The 14313-nt window shown below is 50.2% G+C and overlaps 3 protein-coding genes across 11 annotated transcripts in view; all 3 read right to left on the reverse strand.

The window, feature by feature from the left end:
* The window catches only part of Pfkfb4 (6-phosphofructo-2-kinase/fructose-2,6-biphosphatase 4), a 41861-nt gene extending 33482 nt beyond the window's left edge, over positions 1 to 8379 (reverse strand). For 4 of the 7 annotated variants that reach the window (XM_013359424.4, XM_078043150.1, XM_040269662.2 and 1 more), the window contains exon 1: positions 4642 to 4832. In XM_013359424.4, the coding sequence (XP_013214878.1) occupies positions 4642 to 4738 (97 nt within the window). In that variant the 5' untranslated portion in view covers positions 4739 to 4832. Of the gene's footprint in view, positions 1 to 14; positions 106 to 4641; positions 4834 to 8293 lie in introns of those variants that run through there. The other 3 variants (XM_040269663.2, XM_021727424.3, XM_013359421.4) reach the window with 3 other exon arrangements.
* Positions 8380 to 8907: 528 nt separating this feature from the next.
* On the reverse strand, positions 8908 to 10645 carry Ucn2 (urocortin 2). The gene has a single exon (XM_040269664.2). It carries the CDS (start codon positions 10172 to 10174, stop codon positions 9833 to 9835), a length of 342 nt encoding a protein of 113 aa, XP_040125598.1. The 5' UTR covers positions 10175 to 10645; the 3' UTR covers positions 8908 to 9832.
* A 426-nt stretch (positions 10646 to 11071) lies between these two features.
* Col7a1 (collagen type VII alpha 1 chain) overlaps positions 11072 to 14313 on the reverse strand; it is a 32999-nt gene continuing 29757 nt past the window's right edge. Inside the window, exons 112-119 of one of the 3 annotated variants that reach the window (XM_021727426.3) lie at positions 13996 to 14073; positions 13848 to 13901; positions 13640 to 13688; positions 12557 to 12589; positions 12344 to 12433; positions 12042 to 12134; positions 11754 to 11951; positions 11072 to 11411 (exon numbers count right to left, since the gene is read on the reverse strand). In XM_021727426.3, the coding sequence (XP_021583101.2) occupies positions 11395 to 11411; positions 11754 to 11951; positions 12042 to 12134; positions 12344 to 12433; positions 12557 to 12589; positions 13640 to 13688; positions 13848 to 13901; positions 13996 to 14073 (612 nt within the window). In that variant the 3' untranslated portion in view covers positions 11072 to 11394. Of the gene's footprint in view, positions 11412 to 11753; positions 11952 to 12041; positions 12135 to 12343; positions 12434 to 12556; positions 12590 to 13639; positions 13689 to 13847; positions 13902 to 13995; positions 14074 to 14313 lie in introns of those variants that run through there. The other 2 variants (XM_078043152.1, XR_013436477.1) reach the window with 2 other exon arrangements.

Genomic DNA, 14313 nt, shown 5'->3' on the forward strand with positions numbered 1-14313 from the left:
GGCATCAGCTGTACCTTCCAGGCCTCCTGGCATCAGACAGCTCCCTGAAGACCCCACACTCAGTCTCAAGCTGGCAGATCCCTATTCCTCAGGACTGTCTTGGCTCTGGTGGACACAACAGGGATTTTACCAGCTATCATTCTGATGTGCACCAGCAAATATAAAGCTCAACCAGACATTATGCATGGAAGACCCAAGGGGTATTCAGTGCCTGCCTCTCTCATTCAGGAATCCATACCTTAATATTCTCATGTTCCCCCCATCCCAGCAATCATTCAGTGCTGTCAGCATATACAGCCTCTGCTGCAGACTGTCTGGGCACAAAATAACCGAGCCGCCACACAGCCTTGTAGGTTCAAACAGCAACTCTTTATTCCCGAACTCTCACCGGCACTCTACACACACTTCTTGGGAATACACTCCCTCGCCAATTCTCCGAGCCCATTCTCCCCGGAACCCTGGGAGAACTCAAAGGGAACTCCAAAGTATCTGGCACCCAAGGCAGCAGGATCCGCCCTAATCCCAGAGCCACCCTATTCACAGCAGGATCCACCCTAATCCCAGAGCCGCCCTATTCCTGGAGCAGGGTCACCTTTCAACCATTCCCTCTAGCAAAATGCCAGGTGTCATTCCTACTAAACTGTGGCTCTCAACAAGCCTCACAGTTTTGCCCTCCCTGTGGTGAATTTCTTTTTCTTTTCTTTTTTTTTTTTTTAAATATATCTTTATTTTATTTATTTATTTTTATGTGGTGCTGAGGATGGAACCCAGGGCCTCACACATGCTAGGCGAGGGCTCTACCACTGAGCCACAATCCCAGCCCTATGGTGAATTTCTTTTCATCAAAGCCTAGACTAAAAGCTGCTTTCTCAACAAGCTTGTCTCTGTGGTACTTTCATGATCACCTGGTGCACCATCACCCTCTCTAAACTGATCACTTGGAGCAGAAGCAGGCCTGCAGTGTCTGAGCCATTCAGGGTCTTGAGGCCTGGTACCATGTTGGTGTTTAAGAAATATGGGCAGGAAAAGGGAGGCATCTAGAAGTCTACCAGGGATGGGCCACCAGTGGCTAAAAATAAAAGCCCAGACCAATATCCACAAGGACAGTCCTTCTGATAGTCTGTCCACCACGATATCATGTGCCAACAGGTCAGTGTGCCAACCTGAGAAGTTGCCAAGGCTAGAGGTAGGGAAGGGCCACTCCTCTGAGCCTTAGTTGGCTAGAACAGTCACCAAGGCCACAGAACGGCCAGCCTCATATGATCCAACTCAGCTCTTAATGAGATCAAATTTAATTTCACCTCAGAAGCCTCAGAGAGCTTCTCTTTCATCATCCTTAGGACCTGAGCCAGTAAAACCATAGCAGATAGCCTGATGAACAGATATAGGAAACTGTCACTGCCCGTCGTCTGCCCACTTGGTTCTGCAATTGCCTTCACAAGTAACCCTCCTTAGATAGACTGCCAGGCCCCCTTCATGGGGGGCTCTTAGCTTAGCTTGGAAATCAGGAATTGGACAGGCAGAGATTCCTATCTTGATTCTGACACCAGCAACTCTGAGCCTTGGTGTCCCCACCATGAAATGGGATGAAAATTCCTCAGCAAAGTCCAGCACTAAACTCATGTACAAACCAAACCACTTCCAGGAAGCTGTGCTATCTACCTCATCCCAGCAGCACACCAGCCTAAGTTTCAGATGTACTTTGGCACTAACTGCACTTGGGACTTGGGATGTGAAGGCAACAAACTGGTCCCTGGAAGGACCCACAGAGAAGTAAAGGTCCCTGCTTGCCAGTGGATTTTTCATCACTCCTGTGCATGGCCTTTGTGCAAAAGGCCATGTGACCCAATCTGCAAACCCCAGGGAAAGGAAGGAAGGAACCCTACAGACCACAGACCAACAGTGAACAAAAGTGAAGAAACATGCAGAAAAACCTCAGCTTTGGCCTAAATGAGAGAAATACAAGTTAGGCAAGGTCCTGAATCCTCAGGCTAGCAGATGACTGAGGCCCTGTGCTGTTTGCACAATTCTTGGCCAGGCTAGCCACAGTTCTCAAGGGTAGACCATCAGGCACTAATCAGAAGGGATCCAAGATAAGGCCACCTCTTTCCACTGCTTCTTGAGGATAGATCCCATGACCTCAGGATTGTGTTTCTATATCCCCTACCCCTTCACATCTTCTGTCTTCCCAGAGATGACCCTGGCCTCTTCTCATGGCATTAACTTCCTCCCACATCATTTGGTGACAGTATCCACCTTCCCCTCTCCCATCAATTTGCAAGGTGGGCAGTCAGGCCAGCAAATCAAGCCAGGGTACAAAACAAGGCAATAAATTAGCTATCACCTCTGCTCCTCAAGATAAGTAACAAGAAATGACCCAAAGAAAACCAAAGTTCAAGTATATTCATAGCAGCTCTGCTTACAACAGCAAAATGCTGGGGAAATTCCAGCAGTGGAGAAATTGCAGTCACGATAAAAAGGAAACACACTACAGTTCTTGAACACAGACAGCACACGGACTAAAGGAGCTGGGGTGTGCAGACAGAACTGCAACTCTGAGCCCACAAGGACCCCGATACTGAGCAAACAGAACAACAAAACACACTTCCTATAACACTGAACATATGCAGCTTCCCTCACTGGTGCCTTTCCTGCAAATCTGCTGAAGGTCCTAGGAGCTCTAAGAGATAAGAAGCCTAGGACAAGAAGCATTTCTACTGAAAGGGGAGCCACGATTGTCTAGAACAGATTTCGAAACTATACCTGCTCCTACCTCCTTAGGCCAAATTAGGGAAGACAGAGTATATATATATATATATATATACACACACACACATACATATATATACACACACACATATACTATATGTATATTATACACATATATATATATGTGTGTGTAATATATATATATTATACACACACACACACACACACACACACACACACACACACACACGGTGCATGGTGGTCCCATTCAGAAAGACAAAAAGTCCTCTCTCCTCCTATGGTCCTCTGCACACACTGGTCCTATCCTCAAACAGTAAGAATCTTGTCATTTTTGGATGAGAAAAGTCATCAGAAAAATTGCTCTTCCTGCTGTGATCCCTGGGACCCTCTTTATCCCTAGCCCTGCCTGCCCCACCCTAGAGCTCCTCTGGGTCAGAGCTAAGAGGCCAATGATGGGGAATGTAAGAGCCTCTGGGCCCTCAGGAGTGGCTCTGAATTTCATCAAGCAGGGGAAGAATTTCCAACTGTGAGTGAAGGTGCTGGCAGCAAAGACACTCCTCAGTCAATCAGCCATTTCATGGATCAAAGATGATGACTATCACTTCGCATAGATAAGGATCCCAAAGTCTGGAAGGTCAGCTACATGCTCAAGGCCACACAGCTCAGCCAGTAAATAGCTTGAATATTCCCACTTCCAAAATCAAGGTTTTTACTCCTTTCCCTTTATTAAATAATAGCAGCTGCCCCCTAGTCAGCATCACAGCCCTAACAGGCTGGTTAGAAGAGAGAGGAGCTTCAGCCACCACACTTCCAGAAGAGTCTAAGTAGGGCTGGCCAGGCTGAGGCCATAGCCTCTTATGACTCAAAATGTGAATCCTGAATGGCCAAGGCCTCATCAGAACTTGATCAGCTAATAAACCACAGCCACCCTTACCAGGACTCACAGTATGATCAGAAATACACACAAACCTCTCCTGGAGGGCTCATATTATTGTCAAAGCTATGGCCATAGTCTAGCCTGGCAGCACCAGCACAGAGGATCCCCCTCCCTGCCTTATCACACATAAGCAGAGGTCAGGAGTTCAGGGAGACCATGGCACATCAGACAATCTCCCAATATCCATTTCCACATCCGCACCACCAGTTGAACTAGATGTTCTCTGAGATCCTTGCCAAGTTGCTAATCTGTTACAATATTTCAGTTACTCCTAAAACAAATCTTTCTTTTCCTTGGTAACAAAAAGCTGCATATCCAGGACTCCAGGAGAGGTGTCCCTTAGCAATTCCACAAATTTCAGCTTATTTTCTAGATGTTCCTCCCTTGCGTTTTACTATTCACCTATAAAACATGTAGATGCTTACATCCCCATGGACACAAAGATGGGTCCATATGGCATAGTGATCTTATTGCCTCTATCCTGACCACATTTGTAATTCCCTAAAGCTCCTCCCAAAACGTGGTATTAAGGCCAAGGAGCACCCATCCTCCTTCTGGAGGACTAGCCCATACTTAGGCCTTTGAAAATTCGGACTCAGAGAGGCCAAGTGATTCTCCTAGTGCCACACAGCTCAGTTCTCCACGGAGTATTCCCTTAGCGGAAGACCCTGGGTACAGAATGAGGAGCAAAGGAGCCAATGCCTTCCCCGATAGGGTGGCCAGACCTACCCTATCAAGCAGAAATAGCCCCACACACCTGTACCCACCCCCTGCTCCACCACACTTCAGCCCACCACTGTCACGCCTCTGCAACCGTCCCCAACTCCCCCACAAACCCCGACTCCTCCCACCAGTTATAATAGCCTTTGCCGGTTCCCCACCAGTCCCCTGTTCCCTCTCCACGAGGGACTCCCACGAGAGACTCCCACCCAAGCCCTCTATCCACCCATCCCGGTGCACCTCCCTCCCCTCACCACCACGTTGGCAGGCGTGCAGAGCAGGTCTCCCATTGCTGTACGGCATCCAGATCTTCTTCAGTGGGTTCTGGGTCAGTTCCCGTGGGGACGCCATCCCCGGGCCGAGACTAGTCGGACTGCGCCGCTGAGGACCCAACAGCCAAGCCACCTCCGGCCACCCGAGGTCCCGCCCCCCAGGCCCCGCCCCTCTTCGAGCCGCGACAACGCTTTTCAGTCTTCCCTCGGGTCCCGCCCCTAAATGAATAAGCTCCACCCTAACAGAAGGACCAGGCTCCGACTACGCATGCCCACCTTTCCAACAGTCCTTTTTTTTTTGGACCAAGCACGCCCCGTCCTTTCGGTCAGGATCGAGAATACGCATGCTCAATTTCCACCAGGCCCAATGCCCGGATTATGCAGGCCCCGCCCCGGATGCGCGAGCCTATCACGCTCTGCTGATTTCTGTGGGTCTCCCTGACCCCTCTCAGAGAATTTAAGCCCCGCCTCCACGGCAAGCAGGGCTTCCGCTTCCTGCTGAGCTTGACCTCCAGTCCCCTAGGAGGGAAGTGTTTGCGCGCAGTACAGCGAGGCTTGCGTGATCTGAAGGGCCGGGTTAATCTGAACAAGCCTGGCGGCTCCCGCGGGACTCCAACTCCTGGTCCGCTGTCCCTGCCATTAATTGCCCCGCCCTCCTGGTCCTGCGCTGAACCACCTAGTTTGGCTCGAGCCTTGAGATTCTCCCCGGTCCATAAAACCAACCTGCTCCTCGCCGCAGGAAGAGCTCCTTTATCCTATGCACAGACACATGACAGATCTCAGGATCGATGGAGTTTCTCTCTTGGTTTTGGCTATTGGGGAGCACAAACTAAACTCCTGCCCTCCTAGAGCAAATGCGCAGGATCTTGTGACTGAGTTATTTGAGGATTCACTAAACCCTGGCCACATCTTAATTCTCTTGCCAGGATTTCATTTTTACCAATTAAATTTTCATCGTAAGTTTATGCATTTTTAAAATAATTTAAATAGCTTCTTCCTCTTCATCAGGAAAATGGGTGCGCTGGTCATTAGTCTTAAGAGATTGTGGTGTAGATTAAATGTGATGTGTCAAATCATTCTGAGAAATCTGTTCCAAAACAAATTAGTGTTCTGATTCAGTATATTATTTATCTCCTGCCTGTCTTTGCAAACGCACAGGCGGCAAGGAAGAGATCCAGAAATTCGGGAAACCTTCTGGACTCTCATGTGTTTGGCACCCGCCCAGCCCCTTCAGGCTTCTGCCTCCTATGATTGCCAACCCTGCCTGTCCAAATTTGGGACACTTTCTGCCCCAGCCCTCACAAATATGGCTTGAACCTGGATCACACTGCCCTCTAGTGATGTCCACCATCACATCCCTAGCAGGGTCCCTGCAAACTGAAGTTCTCTACCCAGTGTGTACCCAGCCAGAAGATCTGGGCACGCAGAAAAAGCTGACTTCATTGTCAGTTCAGGCTGCACCTCCTTCCATGACTTGAGATGACTGATAACAAACATCTTGCCTACTTAAGGAAATGAAGGTTCAGAAGGTCTAAATGCTGGAAGCCTACCTGGACCTTGCCTGAAACCAGCTCTAGCTGCCTACTCTGGGAAATGCCCTGCCTGAAGCAGGGTCAACCATTTCCTCCTTCCTCATTCTCCAGCTGCATTTTCCACCACCCATTCCCCTCCAGGGCCCTTGTGATCATCCACCTGCTTCCTAGTTCCCCAAAGCCACTCATTCTGTTCTTGACACAGCCAACTCTCCTGTCTTTCGCCTGGCCACTGCGAAGGCCATCTTGGGGCAATCCTGGCTAACAAAACATCATTGCCACACACCCACACTCTGTCCAACACTCATTGTAGAGACTGTCTCCTCTAACACCCAGCACCTCCTGAGGCCTGCCTACTGTCTTCTTCTGTAGCCTTCCTGGATGTTTGTAGAGAGCAGGGAGTGGAAACAGCCAGGAAAGACAAAGCAACTAGGACTATTTCTACATCCAGACAGTATGAGCCTGATTCATAGGAAACACCTTAGCTCTGTAACCTCCCACACTTCCCCAGCTGACCTTGGGCTGACCCAGACACATCCTCCCATGTCCATATACTCATCTGGGAGGTCAATGTCGGGGTCTAGGGCCCTTCCCAAAGTCAAGGTCTACATCTACTCTGAAGGTAATCACCATCTCCACTCCCTTGGCCTTATTTCTTAGGTAGAAAATTGAGGGTCTGTCCAAGAGCCAGTCCACAATGCAGGAAGAACTTAGCTCAATTCCCAGCCTTCAAAACCTCACCTCCCACACCTTTACACTATTGCTGAACCTCCACACCCAGGCTCTTGGTTGTTCACTTCATTGAAATTCTCTCCTGGCTCTCTGCATCTCCCAGGATCAGTAGGTACCCCATAAAATAACTGGTCCTCATGACTTTTCCTTCCTCAGGGCATCCCAAAGTGTGCCAGCTTTCCTGCTGGGATATCACTGTGTACTCGTAGGTGAACATGTCTGGCTCTGTCTCTCCCCACCACAAACATAACTGACTTGATTCCAGTTGGCTCCCAGGGTGCCCCCTCTGCACTGACCACCGAACCCCCTCCCAGTGTCACAGGCCAGAAGCCGTGGGGTGTGGCTAAAGTCTTCAACCCATAGTTCTCAAGGCTCATACTCTTTCCAGTCTGTTTTTTCTGTTGCTGAATTCTGGTGGAACCAATATGCCACCGTTCGCAGCATAAGGATGGGAGGCAGGCTCAATGCATGCCATACAGACTCACACGCCAGTGCACACAAGCTTGCATATGCACATGCAGAAGCACACGTACCAACAAGCCCTGTACCCAGGCATGTATATAGGGACAGGCAAGTTGTAGCAGGGCCTGCTGCTCTCTGCTGCCTCCCTTCCTCTTTATTCCCCCTCCTAATGCTGCCATTGCTGGGGGGGTCGGGGGGTGGAGATCCTTAGGAATCCTGGCCTCTTCTAGCCATTTCCAGAAGGGACTGTCCCCAGTAGCCCAGAGCACACAGAGTGTGAGGGTCTGACTTGGGGGTATAAAACCATGTAAGAAGCAGCTTATGAACTCTGATCTTTACTTCCTGATTCCACTCCAGCACAGGGCACACAGTAGATGCTCAAAGTAATTTGAGACAAGTCAGGGCACAGAGAAAGGGCCCAGAGAGACATGAGCAAAACAGAATACACAGTAGGTGCTTTCAAAAGCTCAGGACCAGCTCAAGCACATGGTAGGTGCCCTAGAAATGTTGGTTTAATAGCTAAAGCCACATCATATGAAAAACTTCCCCAATGAGCCTCTAGTCATCCCCAAATTAGATGACCCCTTAAAAGAGAGGTAGAAGAATATGACCCCTTTGAGGCCAGCAAGGGGCAAAGTGGGAGGGCCTTAGGCAGCTCCAGCTGGCTGTCCCTCCCCCCCCCACTAAAGGAAGACACTATTTATAGCTCCCCCTTGGCCCAGCCCCCTCTCCCCTGCAAGGCAACAGTGTTTCCCTGACTCCAGGCCAGTGACAGACTGATGCCTCCTTAGAGCACCCCTAAACCCGGGGGAAAATCCCAACATTCTCATATCCCCTCCAGTACCACCCTCACTGTGCCCAGGTCTTTTCCCATTCCCCCCACACTCCCCACACTGCCCCGTGCCTACCCTGCCCGCTGCTCCCCAGCCCCGGGTCGGTCAGAGATCTGCCTCCTAACGTGCCTCTGTCCATCCTGCCTCCGAACTGACCAGGGCCACCGCCCCCTGCGGCTTGGGAAGAGTAGGGCAACCCCGCCCTCTGACAGGCTCAGAGTACAGCAGCCCCGCCTCTCCAGCGGCCCTGGGCCCGCCCGCCAGGGCTGCTTAGTACTGTGAAGTTGACACTGGGGGCCTCATCCAGGCCCTCAGCCACACTCTAGCTGGCCAGTGTTGCCTCTTTACAGTCAGAGCTGCCTTTACTTTCCAAGAGCTGCCCTTGTCTTTCGGTGGAGTTGTCTACCCTGCCTGGAGTGCCTGCCCCATCCTCAGGCAGGCCTGTCCTCGCACCCAGGAAGTCAGTCCTAGCTCTAGGTCAGTAATGAAGTAGAAGATGTGAAATAGGCAAAACCTACTTCCAAACTAAGGGACCAAATCAGTTAAAAGAGGGTGATGGAGGAGGGTGGACAAAAGGACAGAAAAGCTAGGTGTGACTCAACCCTCCTGCGTCACTGCATGGGTGCACATGACTATGTGATTCTTGTCCATCTCATCCTTCAATCACTTGATGTTTATTGAGTGCCTCTTGCAGCCACAACCTGCATGTACACTATGTCACTCAGTGCTCCCAAGAAGCTTGGTGGCATCACTCTGCTTTACAGAACACCTTTGCTCAGGATAATTCAGTAAGGACTGGATAGAGTTAGATTGGAACTTGGCAGACTAAGCCGCCTCTCCCGAGTCTTTGTTTCCAAGAATCAAAACTGGGTATGTGAAAGACAATGCCCAGTTATGTGGTACGTGTGCTTCATGCAGCTTTGAGGGACAAGTACCCACTCCTCCCTGTTCCCTTACACGCCCCCCACACACACATCTTGCTCACATTCTCAGCTGTCAGAGCTTTGTTTGTAAAAGGCAGCACATAGAGACTCAGCCACACGTGCACAGACACCCAGAAGGTAAGACACAATGGTAAGACTTTCTGTGTACAGTCGTATCTATCTGGGATAGAAGCTGCCTCATGAAGCAGAACACATGTATGTAAACTTCAGCCAGCACTTCCATGTGTGGTGGCCTAGGAGGGGAAAAAAACCTGTAGGCCTTAGATGGACTGATCTCAGATGCAGTGTTTGTCTCTTGTTTTGAGGCTTCTGAATATAACATGATGGTTACCCCATGTAATAATGTCCAGATGACCTGTGACTGTGGAGCACCAAGACATGGCAATATTGTACTTGGCAGTGACCTTGTATGGTACTGTTCAAACTTTCCAAACATACTGTAAGTCTGTAGAGTACACAGGCATGGCAAGACATCAATATAACAATGTCCAAGGTGTCCAGAGCCCCTGACTGTGGTATACTCAGATGGGATAAGACACTATTTGGCAGTGGCCTATTACAGTGGTGTTCAAGTGCACTCTGCCCAGATGTAGTATGATCCAGCTCTGCTGCCATCCTCTATGTTTTTCCATCCAGACCAACCTCATCATTTTAACCCTGTCTCTCAGGCTTAGCGGCGGCCAACGTGAGCCAGGATGCGAGCATTGGTTGCAGCCTGCTCCCTGGAAGCCCTGGCCCGGGCCTGCTCCAGTAAAATCTGTAGGAGGCCAATGGGGACATCCAGTGAGAGGGCGATACGTGGTCCAAGGCGGGGTACAGGGCTTGAGTAGCTCCAGGCAGCTGAGGGACTTGTGGCAGTAGCTGAGGGGCTCTTCAAGGACACAGAGAAAGGAGTGGTCTGGGAATAGTTCTGAGGAAGAATCTGGAAGGCTGGGATAGGAGTCACTGAAACAACCATGACTCTGCCCAACATCAGGACCATCAGCACCAGCGGAGCCCACCTGGTCATCATGTGGTCAGGCTGTGAGGAGAAAACAGGCTCAGGGAAGGGGCTCTGTCAATATTGTTAACAGACAGAGACAGATGGCAAGAGCAGAGAGAGAGAGAGGAAGAGACAAAGAGACAGGGAGGCCAGGCCAGAAACAGAGAGAAAGTCAGTCAGAGACAAAGATGAAGGGATGAGAAGAAAGCTAGAGTAAATCAAGACAGAGCTAAACAGAGAAGGGGGGCCCCCAGACAGAAAGATTGAAAAGAGGAATGAGAGAAATCAAAAATACAAAAGAGGGGGGAAAGGAGAAGGAAAGGGAGATGAATGAGATGAAGGCAGAGCAAAATAGGAGACTGGAAGAAAAGACAGAGACAGAAACCATCCAGAGACAGCATGATGGAAACAAATTCAGAGTCAGAAAAACAGACAGCTGATTTAAGAAGAAGTAGTAGGAATGGGAATCCTTGAGGCAGAGAAGCAGCTGGAGACCTCAGACCCTCCCAGGTCCAGATATCTCCATGAACTTAAACCCAAGGACCACTCAACACCCAAGACCTCTCCCCACCCAACACCAGTCCTACCACTGACAGCTTCCTCTGGGGTAAGTTGCGATGTCTATGGCTGCTGGGGCTGGGATCAGTCGATGCTATCCTATGTTCTGACCCTCTGCTCCACTTCTGGGCCCATTTATCTCCACTAGCCCACTGTGGTGGGAGGTGGGTGTTTCCCGGCATGAGGCAGCCCCCACCTATGACTCATCCCCTCCTAGCAAGCAGTAAGGACACATCTTTATCTGCTTCTTTCTGAGGGTCACAGGAAAATGACCATGGCAGTGCAGCAGGACTTTGTATTCATGCAATACTGACTCCCCCAAGGGAAAATATGCCCCCCACAACATCACCCCCAAGAAGTCATAACAAGGACATTTTAAAACAGCAGCTTTAATGCCCCCCAGAATCAGCACCATGGCATCACAGGCTTGGGTCAAGGGGTGGGTCAGACGCAAGTCACATCCGCTCACTGCCCATAGCCACCCCCCATGGTGAATCATCCACCAGGGAGGCAGGAGCCACAATGGGGGTTTGTCCATAGGGACAAAGGCTAGACCCACAGGACCAAGTCACTGAAATAATGGACATGCACACACACACGCTCATGTGCACAGAGGTCTCTAGCACCAAGGGGAGGGACAGCAGGACCTGTTGAGATCCAGATTCTTCCAGGGGACACTAAACAGCAGCTCATCAACTCTGGGCAGCACCTGGGTGTGGCAGGTTAGAGACTGTCTTCAGCCCCTGACCTCCTTACACAGTATGCAGACCACAGAGAAACATGGCAAAACATCTTCTGGCGGGATAGGGAGTGGTGTGGGGACCAGAAGCCTAGCAGTAGGTGGGGCCCTGACTCAGAGAAGAACCCATACTCAGGTCTTTAAAGAAGGGAACATGGAGAGGGACCATAATGGGAATTCTACAGTTGAGGTTCTGTATTCAGTTCTTTCATCTGGGGGTCCATCCCAGGTCCCCCAGTCTGAGGGAGCTTCTCATTCATGACCTTGACCCTCAGGGCCCAGTTCCCTGCTGAGGTGGGGCTAAGCCTCTACCTGTTTTCTGGCTCTGGATCACGTGAGGCAGGCAGCGGCGTTCACAGGCTTCACGAGTTCCAAAACGGTTGGCATTCCCTCCACAGCCACCATAGACAAAGGGGTGACAGGCCTTTGTCCTGCCTGGCACAGCCCGATGGTACCAGCGCAGGGTGAAGGCAGTACAGGATCCCTCATCCAGAGGCAGGGAGCAGGGGTCTGGGTTCAATGGGGATCAGTGAGAGGCCAGCAGGGAATGGCTCCACCTGCCCTTACCTGAACCCCTCTAGGCACATCCCTCATTCTCACCATCACCATCCCAAGGAACCTCAAGGTCCTGGTATTCCTCCACAGAATACTCAGAGTACTCTGAGAACTCGTCATCTTCAGGGGGCACTTGGTCTACAGCACAGTAGGATATACCATGAGGGAGAAGCTGCTGGCCCTGGGGTAGTGTGGGCAGCACTAATCTCCCCCTGTGCGCATAACAGTATCCATGCATACGCCCTGCATGTGGACCCTATGTGCATGGCATGTGCTCTGCATGCATGAGCACCTAGATACATGTCCATGTCCCATCCATACATGCCCCAAGGTCCAGTCATTCTCACCTTCCTCTTCTACATGGGAGACACGGAGTACAGGCACTTGCCTGTGCATCTGGGTGCCAGCTGTGTCTGCAGCATAACTAGGGAGGGGTCCTGGAGCAAAGAACAAGTGATGACACGTGGGGTCATCATGAGCAGCCATACCAGCCACTCCCCAGGTGATAGACAGGGCAGGACCTAGGGTGAAGAAAGTTCTAGGCACAGAAAACTACTCACGTGATCCAGATGCAATAAACTGTCCCTGGCAGGCTGAAAAGGGCAGAAAGAGACAATGATGAAGGGAGAAAGAGACAAAAGAAAGATGGGAAGACACACACAAACACACACACATATACACACACACAGAGGGAGATTGAGATATACAGAGAAACAGCAGGAGAGACAGTGATAGAAGGACCAATAGAGAGAATGATAGGTAGAAGGACAGAGAGAAGGAGGCAAAGAGAGAGAGTGAAAAGAGGGAGAAAGAGGAAGAAAGATAGAGGAGAAGTAGACAGGAATGAGAAATTGGGAAAAGGTCAACAAAGGGCAAGAATAGAGGGAGACAGAAACAGGTAGGCATTGACAATAAATGCAGTTGCAAAAAAAAAAAAGAGGAAAAAGTACAAACAAAAGAATTAATCAAGGGGCTGAGGATGTGGCTCAAGCGGTAGCGCACTCGCCTGGCATGCGTGCGGCCCGGGTTCGATCCTCTGCACCACATACAAACAAAGATGTTGTGTCCGCCAAATACTAAATAATAAATATTAAAATTCTCTCTCTCTCAAAAAAAGAATTAATCAAAAAATTACAGAGCTGGGATTGTGGCTCCATGGTAGAGCGCTCGCCTCACACATGCGAGACCCTGGGTTCGATCCTCAGCACCACATAAAAATAAATAAGTGAAATAAAGGTATTGTGTCCAACTATAACTAAAAAAATAAATATTAAAAAAAAAATTACAAAGAGAAAGAGAAGAAGAGCAGAGCTTCACTCTGATGTTCCCAAATTCATCGCTGCCTGACTTGTGTCAGAGCCAGTGGGACCAGCTCTGCTCCCTCCTCTATTCCCTCCACACATGGCGACTCTGAAATCCTCAACTTTGTGGCTACCTACATCTGCTGTGCATCTCTCATCATTGAGAGAATTTCTGTCAGCATCCTGTCCTACAGTATGTGTGCCCTTCTGAATATCTATCCATCTCAATTCATCTCTTTGACACTTGCCTGCTGTAAGTATTGGGGACCTATCAGCCCCTATCTAGGTGTTCTGGGACAGAGTGGGACAGGGTACCAGAGACTCCAGGCTAGGCTCACTCACCACAATGCTGACTCATCTCCTGACGCACAAAGCCCCGAATGTCATCCTCCTGGAGACAAGACCACAAGGACCATGAAGAACCCATGAATCACAGAAGTGACATCAGGCACATAATGCAGGGGTCAAAAAGAGTCAGGAGCCTAGGGTCCAGGGGCTCAGGGTGTTAGGTGTGGAGACAGAGCCCTAGCCTACATAGACCCACACTTACTGTCAATGCAGCTTCTCCCTTCTCTCCACGGGGACCAATGGGCCCTGGCCGCCCCTATGTGCAACAGATAAGAATAGGCTGTGACCTCAGGTTCAGGGACATCAGAGTCACCCCAATCTTTTACCTTGAGCCTAGAAATCCCACTTACCTGCTCTCCTCTCTCACCAGGGGTCCCAGGAGCCCCAGGGGCCCCCACCACACTCTCTCCAGGGGGACCTCGCTCACCCTGCCAGACACAAGGATCAAGTGAGCAAGACCAGAGTTGGTAAGGGTCAGAAAACAGGCAAATTTGGGATCACAGCTTCAGATGTTGGGGCAAGGAGACTGGGGAATGGGTTGCAAAGTCAGAAGTCAGAGAGGTAGGAAAGGTAGGGAGGGTTAAAAATGTAGCTCAGTGGCAGGGTACTTGCCTAACATATGTGAAGCCCTGGATTCAATCCCTAGCACCACTCCCCCATACCAAAAA

Source organism: Ictidomys tridecemlineatus, chromosome 3, assembly GCF_052094955.1.
Source record: "Ictidomys tridecemlineatus isolate mIctTri1 chromosome 3, mIctTri1.hap1, whole genome shotgun sequence".
Classification (NCBI taxonomy): domain Eukaryota; kingdom Metazoa; phylum Chordata; class Mammalia; order Rodentia; family Sciuridae; genus Ictidomys; species Ictidomys tridecemlineatus.

Coding starts and splice junctions, on each gene's coding strand:
- Ucn2 (XM_040269664.2), bottom strand. CDS start 10,174: ATGATGACCAGGTGGGCTCCGCTGGTGCTGATGGTCCTGATGTTGGGC.